At 42.8% G+C, this 15,398-nt stretch overlaps 2 protein-coding genes across 2 annotated transcripts; one reads left to right on the forward strand and one right to left on the reverse strand.

The window, feature by feature from the left end:
- Window positions 1–5: 5 nt before the first annotated feature.
- On the reverse strand, window positions 6–13,151 carry GLT8D1 (glycosyltransferase 8 domain containing 1). Its single transcript, XM_076008420.1, has 10 exons — window positions 12,537–13,151; window positions 7,447–7,492; window positions 7,264–7,362; window positions 3,989–4,202; window positions 1,985–2,102; window positions 1,662–1,746; window positions 1,381–1,493; window positions 892–1,058; window positions 670–782; window positions 6–541 (listed from the first exon to the last, which is right to left on the reverse strand). Exons 2-10 carry the CDS (start codon window positions 7,460–7,462, stop codon window positions 351–353), a joined length of 1,116 nt encoding a protein of 371 aa, XP_075864535.1. The 5' UTR covers window positions 7,463–7,492; window positions 12,537–13,151; the 3' UTR covers window positions 6–350.
- On the forward strand, window positions 13,149–15,056 carry SPCS1 (signal peptidase complex subunit 1). Its single transcript, XM_012771552.3, has 4 exons — window positions 13,149–13,522; window positions 13,854–13,913; window positions 13,993–14,079; window positions 14,570–15,056. Exons 1-4 carry the CDS (start codon window positions 13,286–13,288, stop codon window positions 14,693–14,695), a joined length of 510 nt encoding a protein of 169 aa, XP_012627006.1. The 5' UTR covers window positions 13,149–13,285; the 3' UTR covers window positions 14,696–15,056.
- The last annotated feature ends 342 nt before the right edge of the window (window positions 15,057–15,398 follow it).

Genomic DNA, 15,398 nt, shown 5'->3' on the forward strand with positions numbered 1-15,398 from the left:
CGAGATACCTATTGAAAAATGTAAGTTTTATTTACAGATAGCCATAGGTTACAAAATTAAAACCAAGCAGCAGTTTTGAATTAGCTGGTAAGCTAGCTGAACTAGCTGTATCAACCATATGTGTCCATTTTTCTGGTAATTCAACATTATAGTAAGAAAACACTTGGTAAGGCAGATGGAAACTTATAGTCTATCTGGATGCTAGACAGGGCAATTTGTTATCTTTACCCAGCTGAAACATCTTTTTCCATGGGTTGTTACAGATAGGCATGGAAGCCTAGCAACTGTTACTTCCCACACATACTGTCTTGCAAGATTTCCTGAGAAAAGCTTATAGTTTAAATTCTGTTTCATTTTATGTTTGAGATCTCTGTATATCTTCGGATTAGGCTGAATTTGCCTGTTGGATCTGGAATATACCATTTTTCCCAAACATCCATATGTGAAGCAGTCCTTCCCCATGGCTTAAAGTGTCCATTCCAATGGAGTAATTTGGCAGCTTTTACAAACTGAGGTGAATATCGTTTTCCAGCACTGGAACCTTAATAATTCAGAGAAAAAGAGCCAAATGATTGTACCAGTCAGACACTAGATAATGCTGCACCAAATTGTGCAGGAAATAGAAACAATGGCTACGTCCCATCTTTAGCTTAGGCTGTTTCTACTTACCAAGGTGGCGGACATTCCACATAGGGTCAATGGTGGAGTGCTGTTGATAAAATACGATAAGTAGAGGAGGTGTTGTGATGCTGCCAGCCAGTGTTCTGCTGTATAATCCCTCTCTTGGTGGGACAGATAACAAATGTTAGTGGAGAATACTATCTCCTGTTAGTCAAGATTCCCAGAGATGAAATACAAGAGTTTTCATAGCTGAGCCAGTTCCATACTTACTCCACATTGAGTTTCATCCATTTTTCCAGCTGGTTGGTTATGTTCTGTCGTTTCCATTCTGTCAGGTTTGCAACAAAAACTCCAGGATTAAATGAGCAGGTGCTGGCTTTCATCGAAAGCTTACGAATTCTTTCCTTTTTATAGTCAAGATAGCCAATATAATTGTACTGAAAACACAAATGGGATATATGTATTTACTGCTTCAAACAGAATAGATATAATCTTAACAGCTAATAAAAAATCTTGTTAAAAACTAAATTCTCAGATCATTAGCAAATTAGCAAATAAAAAAGGGATAATCGACAGTCCAAGTTAGACTAGGAACCTACAATTTGACACTAAATCAGATGTTCAAGGACAAAAAAGCAGCCTTGAGTTCTGGAATGAAGTTATTCAGCAAAAACAAGAATTCCCTGAATTTGCTACCTCTTCCCATTAACTATATTGCAGGCAGTAAGCAGGCAGTAAGGTGTCTAGTAAGCAACTTACCTGGTTCCCTGCTCCACGGATGACAACTTTAGTAGAGGTTGAATCACAATCTTCTGAAAATGCAGCTGCATGTCCTGGCTTCAGTGGTGTATTAAAAAGGGCAAGAATATCACCTAAAGTAAATAAGCTGTTGAGATTTACATTTCCAGTTGCCTTGAGATTGATTCCCTTTTCCTCCCACTTCTTCCCATGGTGACCTTTTATAGGAGACCATAAATAAGACAACCACTACACCCACAATCTGGATGGAGAACAGCACTCATGGTGACAATCTTTGGTACCTTGCACAATTACATCATCATCCATATATATGGCCTTCTTTGCACTGGGAACCAGAATTGGCAAGTAGAACCTTGCAAAGGTTAACTGGAAAAGGAAAGAATTATTGGCAAAAGATACTGCAGTGGCTGTGCTTTTATTTACGTAGAAACTCCTAGAATGCTCTCAATACCCTTGCAGGAGAAGACAGCCAACCAACTCTTAGACCCCCGCCCAAGGCTTGGTCCCTAGGGAACTACTTTTATTATAGCCAAAGTTACCCAGGTATTCCAATCTTTTCCCATCATTGTACTACCAAGCACAAATAAAGATGCATGGAACTTACTGGTTTTGTGGATTCCCCTTGGTCAGGATCCTCCTTTACTTTCCCCTCCAAAAGTTTAGTGTCAAAATTCACAATTTTGTACCTGATACTTTTCAGTGGATCACTGTTGAGCCAGGACCTGATGAGGACAAAGCACCACATTTCAGTTTTAAATAATCATGTCTCCAAACCAATGGGGCATCATATAACTTGAGAAACCATAAGACCCAAATAAGTGTTTTCAAGCACCTTTATCTTTCTGAGCCTTGGTTTCCTCATGAAATGAGGGCATTCCCACAAAAGTCCCTGGACCAAGATTCTATGGTAATTCTCTTCTAAAGCTAGAACTACTTTAGAAAAACTATGGAATTAACATTCCATCACATGGACCATTCAACTCAACCCTCCACATACACTGGTGCAGAAAATGAGTCAAAGTATGAAGGTAATGAAAACTACCCAAGAAAGTAATCAGTCTGCTATCTTCAGTTTTACTTACGAATGCACTGTGATGATCATAAGTAATTCTTCCAACTATGTCTGAGGCATATGTACACCCACCCATGTCTGGGTGTACGAAAAGCCAGTGTTTCCTAAGGTCAGGCACATTTTTTTCTAGGTCTTTTTCATGTCATTTCTGTAGTCTTTTTTTTTTTTTTTGAGACAGAGTCTCCCTTTGTTGCCTAGGCTAGAGTGAGTGCCCTGGCGTCAGCCTAGCTCACAGCAACCTCAAACTCCTGGGCTCAAGCGATCCTTCTGTCTCAGCCTCCCAAGTAGCTGGGACTATAGGCATGAGCCACCATGCCCGGCTAATTTTTTCTATATATATATTAGTTGGCCAATTAGTTTCTTTCTATTTATAGTAGAGACGGGGTCTCGCTCTTGCTCAGGCTGGTTTCGAACTCCCGACCTCGGGCAATCCGCCCACCTCGTCCTCCCAGAGAGCTAGGATTACAGGCGTGAGCTACCGTGCCCGGCCTCTGTAGTCTTTATAATGTAATTTTTGTCTCTATATTTTAGTGGGTTGTCATTTTTTTCTTTCCTATTTAATATACATATATCTTAATGAGTTTTTAAAACATAAGAAAATCATATTAATTTCCACAAACTAAATATGAATCATGGAGAATGCTACAAGGACACAAATGTTTTAGAACTCTTACTACTGTTAACCTGATAGACAAGCTGCTTCTTGGAATAAACTTTTTAAATCTTTTTTTTTTTTTTTTTTGAGACAGAGTCTCACTCTGTTGCCTGAGCTAGAGTGCTGTGGCTTCAGCCTAACTCACAGCAACCTCGAACTCCTGGGTTCAAGCAATCCTTCTGCCTCAGCCTCCTGAGTAGCTGGGACTACAGGCATGTGCCGCCATGCCCAGATAATTTCTTTTATGTATTTTTAGTTGGCCAATTAATTTCTATTTTTAGTAGAGACGGGGACTCTTGCTCAGGCTGGTTGCGAACTCCTGACCTCGAGCAATACGATCGCCTTAGCCTCCCAGAGTGCTAGGATTACAGACGTGAGCCACTGCGTCTGGCCTATTTTTAAAACATGAATTAGACAATCAGATTGGGTTTCTATTTACCACAGCAATTAAAATTGTAAGGACCATTTACTGAGCAATGTGGTAGGTGTTTTATATGTATTTTCTTATGTACTTGACATAACAATCCTAAATTGGACATTTTGCCTTCTATAGAAATGGGCTCCAAGCTTCCCCCAATCACTCTGAGCCAGGATTTGGATCAGAATCTATGCTCAAAACTTCATCACACTTCTTGATATTATTCCCAAATCTCTTCCCACTCTAGACCAGAACTGCTCAGAGCATGTCTATAAGATAAAGAACTTGTGACCTATAAATCACATGCTGCTTCCTTCACTGAGAATGTCTTACTAACAAAACATCAGGTGAAGTTAACTCTGTACATAGCAAAATAGTTGATTACTTCTTGGCATAAGCTCCTTATATCATTTCTGCTATCTAGAGCATCCTCCAGAAATAGAATCAGGCAAGCAGAGCTCACCGGAGATGGTCTGCTGTATTGTTGAGTGTAACAATGTAGAAAATCACATTGGAATGAGTGTTGTGCTGAATACTGTTTATAGCTGCAATGGCCCCCCCAAGCCTGTCTTCAGATGCAGCAATGACCACAGGAATCTCCTCTTGTCTCCAGTCCACTGCATGTCCGGGAACATTTGGGACAAAGTCTATGGGCTGAAGCCCCACAATTGCTGAATCTGAAAAGAACACACATAAGGAAGGTTCTGTGATACAAACACAATTCCATTAACTTCTGATAAGACTTCAAGACATGGAAAGAGGTAATATGAGAATTATCGTACTGATTTACTTCATTCTCCACCACTAAACTGAAGTATACAGCCCAAAACTTCTGTTTTCTCATGTGTAACCAAGCTGTTAGAAAAGTGAAAACTTTTTTAAAAGCAGGCTGAAGGCATTCTGATATACTACAGGTAGGAAAATAACAAAATCTTTCTAGAATGTGTCAAGGCAATTTGTATCAAGAGTCTTAAACATGGGCCAGGCAGGGCACAGTGGCTCACACCTGTAATCCTGGCACTGTGGGAGGCCGAAGCAGGCAGATCACTTAAGGTCAGGAGTTCAAAACCAGCCTGAGCAAGAGTCAGACCCCGTCTCTACTAAAAATAGAAAGAAATTAATTGGCCAACTAAAAAATTAGCCAGGCATGGTGGTGCATGCCTGTTATCCCAGCTACTTGGGAGGCTGAGGCAGAAGGATTGCTTGAGCCCAGGAGTTTGAGGTTGCTGTGAGCTAGGCTGACACCATGGCACTCTAGCCTGGGCAACAGAGCGAGACTCTGTCTCAAAAAAATAAAAGTCTTAAACACCTACATGGCCTTTGACCCAATCATTCCCCTTGCCACCTCTTTTTAAGCACAAAATCTGAAGTGTGATCAAAAGTTACAATTTGGCCAGGCATGGTGGGTCATGCCTATTATCCCAGCAACTCAGGAGGCTACGGCAGAAGGATCACTTGAGCCCAGGAATTCGAGGTTGCAGTGAGCTATGATGATGCCACTGCATTCTAGCTCAGGCAACAGATTGAGATAATTAGTGAAAACATAATAACAGACTAAATCATGGTTTTTCAAATCACAAATCATAAGTAGGTATGAAATCAGTTTAGTGTGTCACAATCAGTATTTAAATAGAAAGTTTCTGGATTGGCATAGAAAATTGAATTAGGACAGAAAAGAATGTATTGCACAAAGCAACTGCAAGTAGTGTTCTATAAATGTCCTTGCTTTTCATAATATATTCATTCATTTATTCATCATTCACTGAATGCTGAGCACATACTATGTGCCAGGCAATAAAACAAACAAATATCTACCATTATAGAAGACAGATAATAAGCAAATATACATGTATATGTGTGTGCTGCATGTAATACATTTCTTATTGTGGGTTGCCATTAAAAATCTGAAAGTAAAAAATAAAAAGCCTGAAAGTCATTGTACCAAAAGATGTTTTCCTATGGAAACAAACTATATGCCATTAAGATTACATATGGGCCGGCCACGGTGGCTCACGCCTGTAATCCTGGCACTCTGGGAGGCTGAGGTGGGCAGATCGCTCAAGGTCAGGAGTTCAAAACCAGCCTGAGCAAGAGCAAGACCCTGTCTCTACTATAAATAGAAAGAAATTAATAGGCCAACTAATATATAGAGAGAAAAAATTAGCCGGGCATGGTGGCGCATGCCTGTAGTCCCAGCTACTTGGGAGGCGGAGGCAGTAGGATGGCTTGAGCCCAGGAGTTTGAGGTTGCTGTGAGCTAGACTGACGCCATGGCACTCGCTCTAGCCTGGGCAACAAAGTGAGACTCTGTCTCAAAAAACAAAACAAAACAAAACAAAACAAAAACATTATATATGAAAAGTTTCTGCTGGCCTGTAATCCCAGCACTCTGGGAGGCCAAGGCAGGTGGATCACTCAAGGTCAGGAGTTCGAAACCAGCCTTAGCCAGAGCGAGACCCCGTCTCTACTAAAAATAAAAAGAAATTAATTGGCCAACTAAAAATATATAGAAAAAAATTAGCCGGGCATGGTGGTGCATTCCTATAGTCCCAGCTACTTGGGAGGCTGAGGCAGTAGGATGGCTGAGCCCAGGAGTTTGAAGTTGCTGTCAGCTAGGCTGACACCACACCACTCACTCTAGCCTTGGCAACATGTGAGACTTTGTCTCAAAAGAAAAAAAAGATTATATATGAAAAGTTTCTACTAACATGGTGACATGCTTATGATATAATCACATAGAAAAACATGTCCTATGTACAGTTTATAGTATAATCTCACTGTAGAAAAACATACACATGAAGAAAAAGACTGGAAGGTTCTAAGCCAAAATTTTAATAACAGTAACCTCTAGGCAGTGAAATCACTCATTCAACTAATATTTATAGAACACCTCACCTCCTAGTATCAGGCATTATCTGTAGGCATGGGAGATAAAGCAGTGAACAAACTGCTCTCACAGTACTTGAATCGTATTTTTTTTTTGTAAATTTTCCCACCAAGAGCATGCAATACCTTTATATACATTAAACATCTTGTTATAAAAAGCTGAAAGGGGAAAGCTATTAGTCTTGCTCTGGTCAATTATGGTAGGTAGCAATCCAAAAATGACTTGACAAACACCCTGAAGCTTTAAACATCCCTCAATACCAAGGCAGAGCAGTATGAACAACTAATTTAAAATAACTTGCAAAGTAATTATACAATAAAGTGACTTTTAAAACCAGTTGACAAGGCTTTTGATTTTGTTTTATTACTAGAGTCTCCCTGATGCAGTTGTACAAGTTAAAGGAAAGTAACAGGTAAAGGAAAGTGACCAGACTGACGTTCTAGTGACTAGAGCAGGCATCAGACACAAGGGACACTTGCCTGCTCTCACCTTCCAAAGTTACATCACTTCCAAAGGACTTCCAAAGGACTTCCAAAGTCCTGTCCTGCTGAAATGTGAGCAGATATCAGACTACAGAGGCTCCTGAAAGGCCGCTGATTTGATGAAAAGCAATACTCTGTCAGATCAAACCCTTAGCAAACAATTGCACTATAGGAAGAAGAAAAGTGGGGGGCAGTGCAAGAGCACAATGAGTACCCACCATGCCTTCTCCCAGAGTCTTTCGTAACTTATGTTAAGACCTTAGTAGAGCTTTTTTTCCCCATTTAGCATAGTGACGTAACTTTAGGATGTAGGACACAGAGAACTCCAGGTCCTCAACAGATCCCAAGGCATCTGTAAGGGTTCCCATACCTGAAACTTCATTCCTCAGCAAACTGCTCAAGCCGAGGAAGTTATGGTGCAAAACCAATAAGAAGAGAACAACAGCCAGGACCAAGATGACAATGTTTACTGAAACAGATGGGAAAAACCTGCATTACACATCTTTACTTTTGACCAGGTTTCAAAACATTATAACTTATAGAAAGAGCATACCTTTGCGGAATGACATCTTTCTCTTCTGTCTTATTAGTTATTAACCCTACAAAACAAAAACAAGCACCCAAAGTCAGTAAGTTTATGAGAATGGCCATCAAAATGCCTAAACAATTTTATTCGGGTAGAAACATGAGGCACATGTAGTACTCTGCCAAAAACTTGAATTATCAATTTCCAAGAACCCAAGTTGGGATCTGAAATTTTTATGGTACTCAAAATAAAACATTTCCAAATAACTTGGAGAAATACATAGCTTTAGCCATGTACATCATGCATCACTAGATGACAAGCAAAATAAATTCTACTATGAGGAATACTTAGAGTCTAACCACTAGAGAAACATTTAAGAATAAATGTTGGCCAGGCGTGGTGGTCCACACCTGTAATCCTTGCACTCTGGGAGGCTGAGGCGGGAAGACTTCTTGAGCTCAGGAGTTCGAGACCAGCCTGAGCAAGAGTGAGACTTCGTCTCTACTATAAATAGAAAGAAATTAGCTGGACAACTAAAAATATATAGAAAAAATTAGCCGGGCATGGTGGTGCATGCCTGTAGTCCCAGCTACTCAGGAGGCTGAGGCAGGAGGATCACCTGAGCCCAGGAATTTGAGGTTGCTATGAGCTAGGCTGATGCCACAGCACTCTAGTCCAGGCACCAGAGTGAGACTCTTGTCTCAAAAAAAAAGAATAAATGTCTACTTAAAATTCCTAAAGTAGGCTGGGTGTGGTGGCTCACACTTGTAATCCTAGCACTCTGTAAGGCCAAGGCGGGAGAATTGCTTGAGGTCAGGAGTTGGAGACTAGCCTGAACAAGAGCAAGACCCTATCTCTAATAAAAATTGAAAAAATTAGCCAGTCAACTAAAATTAGAAACAAAATTAGCCTGGCATGGTGGCACATGCCTGTAGTCCCAGCTACTCAGGAGGCTGAGGCAGGAGGGTCGCTTAAGCGCAGGAGTCTGAGGTTGCTGTGAGCTAGGCTGATGTCACGGCACTCACTCTAGCCTGGGCAACAAAGCGAGACTCTGTCTCAAAAAAAAAAAAAAAATTCCTAAAGTAGACATGGACTCAGTTGTCTATAACCAAGCAACCTGAGGTCTTGGCCTCATCACTTCAAAACATCCCTGTTCAGAGTTGTATCCCAGTTGCCTTTAACATCAGTATCCTCATAGAAAAGAACATTATCTAAATTCACTTGACAAAACCACAACACAGAAAAATAGTTACAGAATTCATAAAATCCAATCTTGCTATCAAAAGTTTAGAGTGTATTTCTAGCCATTTTAACCACAAAAAATATTGTCACTCTGCCTGGCTAGTCTTCCCCAGCTCATCTGATGCTTTCACTTTTTCAAAACAAATGATTGAATGGAAACAAGACTGCAGATGGAACTAAATTTAACAATTAAATTTCTTCAACAATCTCTGGGTAAAATGTTACCTTAAAAACAGATTTTATGCAACCAGGATATTGTGATCCTACATTTTCCATCCTTTTTTTTCACTTCATCTTCACTCATGGTAGCACCTAACATTTATATAGGGCTATTAATTTTACAAAGCACTTTCAAACATAGCATATTTCTAAGACAGTAAGTTGGAATTTCATTCTAGGCAAATTGTGTGCATATCAAGCACTTGATTTCTCAAAGCCTTTGTAAAGAGAAATATATTGAAGATCTGTTTAAAAAACTGGGCATCACAGGCCAGATTGTAAATTTGGGGTAAAATAATTCAAGACTCCCAAGGGACTGGGCATGGTGGCTCACACCTGTAATCCTAGCACTCTGGGAGGCAGAGGTGGGTGGATCGTTTGAGCTTAGGAGTTTGAGACCAGCCTGAGCAAGAGCGAGACCCTGTCTCTACTAAAAAGAAAAGCAGAAAAGAAATGAGCTGGACAACTTAAAATATGTAGAAAAAATTAGCCGGGCATGGTGGCACATGCCTGTAGTCCCAGCTACTTGGGAAGCTGAGGCAGGAGGATCGCCTGAGCCCAGAAGTTTGAGGTTGCTGTGAGTTAGGCTAAAGCCATGGCACTCTAGCCCAGGCACCAGAGTGAGACTCTGTCTCAAAAAAAAAAAAAAGACTCCCAAAGAACAATCTAAATACACACACACATATGTTTCTAGATCAGTATATATGAAGTACATTATACCAATGAACTTCCTCTCTAAAGAATATACATTATCTACCCTAAGCCATTGTGCCTCTATCATATTGTGACCCTTATCTATAGAAGATAGCAGATTGGGGGTTCCTCAGATAAAGCCCCAACGTCCACCTGCATTAAGCCAACTTTTACCATGATTGGAGAAACAATCTCACTAGAATAAATCCCAGTTAGTTAATGGCACAAGGGACACAGTTTTAGCTCCTCAACTTCGAGTAACAGGTAGGATATGGATTGAGAGACACATGTACTTGTGCTATTCCAGTTAGCTAGACACATGAAAAACACAATTCTAGCATGTATTTGATATACTTAAGTAGATTAGCATGGCAGAAACCACTTCTAAGACTGTTCCACAGTTACCAACATGTAAAATGCCAATTATCATGGAGTATGTCTAGTCCATATTTCCTTTCCTAGTGCTATTCTTGGTAACAGAGCTTCCCTGACTGGTTAGAAGGAATTCTCAAAACAAAATTGCATGTAGACCCTGGATATATAATAGTAGCTACACTTTTGTAAGAGTACACAATTGTGTACAATTTGATCAGCAATATAGTTGGCCCTCTGTATCCATGGGGGATTGGTTCCAGGACTCCCCCATGGATATCAAAATCTATGGATGCTCAAGTCCCCTGTATAAAATGGCATGGTATAGTCAGCCCTCTGTATCCGTGGACTTTCATCCATGGTTGGTTGAATCTGAGGATGTGAAACCCATGGATACAGAGGGCCAATTGTACTCAACTGTTCACCATAAAAATAAATATTTTTGTTCAGAAATTATAAAACTTCCACAATCCTAAATCACTCACAGAAACAAAACAATAAACCTACACACACACACAAATGCACACAGGCCCAGGTCAGGCATACCCGGAAATAGGAAAGAAACTTTAGGGGAAAACAACTTTATTTTAACTTGCTAGCTACCTGGATTTATACCCACATTCTCAGCAGCTGTGCCCACCTTTTGTTTTCCTTCCTGTTATTATGGATCAAGTATTTCCATGAAAGGCCATTCTGCTGATGCTCCGTATCCTATCCTATAAATTGTTTCCTTGGTGTAGCATCTTTTGCTCTGATGGATCATACTCATCAACATGCTATCATGCTCTGGTATCTTCCAGTTAATTAAAAAAAAAAAAAAAGACAACATCCCTCCCACCTCCCACTAACCCACAGACCCATTTCTCTTCTCACTCTAAAAGCTTCAAAGGATATAGTCTCTAGCTCTACTTCCTCTCTTCTCTCTTTAGCCTCCCTCTTCTAATCAGACTTATATTCCTACATTCAAACTGCTCTTGAGGAGGTCACCAAAGACCAAGGTCATTTTTCTGTTCTCCTCTTACTGATCCCCTCAGAGACCATCAGGAAACTTCATTACTTCCCCTCCTTAACTATGAAATTACCTCATTTATTTGTTTATTTCCATCTCCCCTGACTAGAATGTAAGCTCCATGAAAACAGGTACCCCAATGAAAATGTTTACTGATGTATCCCCTGCCACCTAAAACTGTATCTGGCAAATGGTAGGAGTAGGCATGTATTTGTTGAATGATCTTGCTAATCTAGGAGCAAGGCTAGTTGTCAGCTCAGAAAGGGAATGCAATCTTTGGTAATAATCATGAAAACATTCACGCCTGTAATCCTAGCACTCTGGGAGGCCAAGACAAGAGGATTGCTTGAGCTCAGGAGTTTGAGACCAGCCTGAGCAAGCGTGAGACTCGTCTCTACTATAAAGTTGTATAAATACAACTAAAAATAGAAAAGATTAGCCAGGCACGGTGGTATGTGCCTGTGGTCCCAGCTACCAGGGAGGCTGAGGCAGGAGGATCGCTAGAGCCCAGGAGTTTGAGGTTGCTGTGAGCTAGGCTGATGCCACGGCACTGTAGCCCAGGCAAGACAGTGAGACTCTGTCTCAAAAAAAAAACAAACATGATCATGAAAACAAATTCCAGCTTAAGGAAAAACATGGATTCCAATGGAACTCTCTCAAATGGAACCTGACAGGGAATTTCCTTTTCCCATATCTTTATAGCTCAAACATCATAAAGTCTCTACAGCAACTGCTATCATATGAAGTCCACCTGAAGAGAGACAACACAGGGAGATATGTCTATTTATACACACAACGGAAAGTCTGTTTAAACACACCAAGAAACATACACATAGTATGGAAAGGAGACCAGCATAAATTCTTGCTCATCCATATTTCTGCCCTCTACATGCACTGGCTCCTGAGGTTAGAAAAGTGTCAAAAGTGTCTGTACTTTACTGTTTGCTCTCTGCCACGTGGAAGGATAGAAATACACTGAGAGTACACATACACTTTCTCCTACCTCTTCACCTAACTAGCTCCTACTTGGTTTTCAGGAGTCAAGGCAGCCTCCTTCAAATGCCCGATGAGCTGCACCTCCCCTGAGCTCCCACATCTCCAGGGCCTCCCTAGCCCGGGACTAATCTGCTGTTATATATTTCCGGAATGATGTGGCTGTCTCCTTAACACACTCTTGGCTCTAGTAAGGCAAGAGCCTGGTCTTAGCAACAGCCGTACACTCGGTCCCCTGGCACAAAACAAGCGTGCCGTTAACATTTGCTGGCTGCGTTAATGAGGGAAGCAGCCACACACCACCTTGCCCCGGGAATGCCTAGATTCCCACTGTTCTGGCTAACGCTGCCTACATGGCCTAGAGACCACAGAGCCTGCTGGGACCCAGAGGCCTGGGTTCCACAGAACGGTTTCTCTCCAATAAGTGGGCACCCCATCTAGCTCGCGGTAACGGGGGAAGCTCTAAGATTTTGAGATGTACACCAGCCTTGAAAGAGGGACTGGGTGAACCCTTGGCTGGTCTCTATCCGAAGGACCAAGCCTGGATTTGTAGGAGCCAGTAAAGTCAGCCAGCATGTTCGGAACCCACCGGATGGGCGACTCTCACGGGTGCCAGGGCTGGCCGAGGACGGAGGTCCCTTCTCCCAGAGAATGTCCCTTTCTCTCGAGGATGTGGCCTGGGGTAGTGCCCCCTAAATTCTAAGGCTCAATAGGGCTCCCTGATCCTCAGGAGTGATCCAGAGGTACTGTGTCGCTCCAGGGATCCAGCCAGGCCCAGAATCACGGGTCAGGGCTCCGACAAGTCTTTCCCCTCGGAGGCTCACTGCAGACGCCCTTACCTGCAGGCGGAGCAGGAGCTGCAGCTGCCGACGCCGACGCCCGCGCCCCGGCCCGCCCTGCCAGCTCAGCGCCCGCGCCGCAGGCCGAGGGGCACAGCCAGCCGCCAGGCTACCGGCGACCCCTGCAGTCAGGGCGGAGCCCACTTGCCTGCTCGCTCCACGGCGGCAGTGCAGTCCTACAGTCTCCAACCCGCCAGCTGCTCGGGCCGCGAGCTTGTCTCGTCAAGGAGGCGCCGCGGGGCAGCCCTGCCGCCGGGGTCCTCGCAGAGAAAGGCTGTCGCCATGGAGACGCAGCGCGCGCCAGTGGCCGTTATGCCGCGGAGGCGCAGTGAAGGGCAGTTTTCTGGGCCGGGTCTGCGGCGCCCGGCACCCAACAGCACTGACGGCGAAACCTTCACGGGCACGCGATGCCGGGACCGGGTCGCTGCGGTCGCCACCTCAGCCCTCGCGGGCAGCACGCCGGACTACGACCGGCAGCGAAAGGGCACGTCGCCTAGCGATGGCGCGGGGCGGGGCCATGGGCTGTCCCAGCCTGTCGGAGACATCCGCTTCCGGGTCCGCGGCCATCGCACTCCCCTGCTCCTCTGGCCAGCCAGACGACGCACAGTGCCAGACCCCGGGCCCTACAATCGCTGAATCTCAGTCGCCCTCGCCCTGCAGCCTGCCGCCTGCGCTCTACTGCCCGCCTCCCCGGCCAGCCATGCTGGAGCATCTGAGCTCGCTGCCCACGCAGATGGTGAGGGCACGGCCCGGGGGTCTCCGCATGCTACTCTCTAACCTGGCAGCTTCAAAGCCCTTGTCGGAGCACCGACGCGGTGCTGCGCGGTTTCTGGCACTCTCTTGCCCAAATTGCCTCCTGTGTCCCCTTCCATCTTCCCTCGCGAGGATCCCCCTGTTTATGCTCCGTTAGGATACTTCAGTCCCCCCCACCCCCAGGAAACCCAGAATTTGATTCCTTGCCCAGACCCCTGATGTTGCGGTTAACCTGTGCCAAAGCCGTGAGGTCAGGGCAGGAACTGTACCTCCTTGGTGGTGGACCCAATTTTTTTTGCTCTCCTTCACTTCAGGACTACAAGGGCCAGAAGCTAGCTGAACAGATGTTTCAGGGAATTATTCTTTTTTCTGCAGTAAGTATTGATTTTATATTTAATCTTTCCCCCACCCCTTCGAGTTTGACTATGTTTAATATACTTTGTCTGTTTCTAGATAATTGGATTTATCTACGGGTACGTGGCTGAACAGTTCGGGTGGACTGTCTATATAGTTATGGCCGGATTTGCATTTTCGTGTTTGGTAAGAAATTCGTGGGTGTTAATGTCAACTCAGGTTTTCTGAGTCAGGTTGCTTTGGTTGGATCCAGTTAATAGTGTCTGTGGCTAGTCAACTTTCCCCTCATCCTTCCGATTAGTGTTTCCTCTTGCAATCATTGTAAAAGTAGAATGCCTAATAGTGTCAGATGGTGTGGACTGCATAAAAGAATATAGCTTATTTCCTTTGCAGCTACTCCAGGCAATAATATTAAGGTCAAAGCTAGCAGGAATATCTTGTGTTCACATTGCCCCCTCGCCTATCTTTTAGGTCTTCAAGCCATTTATGTGTACCCAGAGTGTGTTCCCTTCTTACAGTATCTGTCTGGGCACAGAGCTTTCATAGGAATATCAGGGATTTTCTGTTTGTTTTTTTCCTTTTTGTATAGGAATCATTTGGAAACTAGGCGTTTTACAAAATGGTTTTTAAAATTTTGAATAGCTATAAATGATGCATTTTCTCTGTTCTGGTCCAGCTGACACTTCCTCCCTGGCCCATCTATCGGCGACATCCTCTCAAGTGGTTACCTGTTCAAGACTCAGGCACAGAAGATAAGAAACCAGGGGAGAGAAAAATTAAGAGGCATGCTAAAAATAATTAATTGAAGTTTTCATGATCAGCACCTGCTTTTGTTTCCTGTGAGATGAACTAAATTGCTTCATACCCAAAATACAAGCTAAGCTACCTATGCTCTTATGGCACAACTGTGTATAGACTTAGTTCTCTTTATATTTCATTTCTGCGCCAGGTGGGTTTTGACTTATAAATAGTTTAGACCCTCTCTTCATAATTTTCCTCTGAAATGGGGAACAGAAAACACAAGTATGTTGTTTCTGTCACAGACACATAAATAACAAAGAATAAATGCCTCATAAAAGATAGTACAATCTAACTGTCAAAGTTTTATAATTCATTATGAGTCAAACCATTTTAATATTTCCAATTAAAAAGTCATAGTGCAAGTTTATGTCTAAAGGGTCTTTTGTTCATTGTTCTGCAAGCAAGAATATTAGTATAGCCAAAGTTAGAAGCTTGGGGTTCTGAAACCATAAGCACCATTTTTATTTTCTGTGGCTAGTATATTTGTAACAATAGCAAGCACCTATGAAAAATGTATTAATGTAACTTTTTAGTAAAGTAATGTTTTGTTACCACTGAAATAAGGCTGTTGTTAAGCAGAAAACATTTAATGCATGCTTTACTTGAAATGGACCAAATTAAAACCTCATAAAGCTGTAAAATCCTTTTACTTTTTCCAGAAGGCTGAAGAGAAAAATATGCTTAAAGGTCTTGTGTTAGAGGTC

This window comes from Microcebus murinus, chromosome 1 (genome assembly GCF_040939455.1).
Source record: "Microcebus murinus isolate Inina chromosome 1, M.murinus_Inina_mat1.0, whole genome shotgun sequence".
In the NCBI taxonomy this organism is placed as follows: Eukaryota; Metazoa; Chordata; class Mammalia; order Primates; family Cheirogaleidae; genus Microcebus; species Microcebus murinus.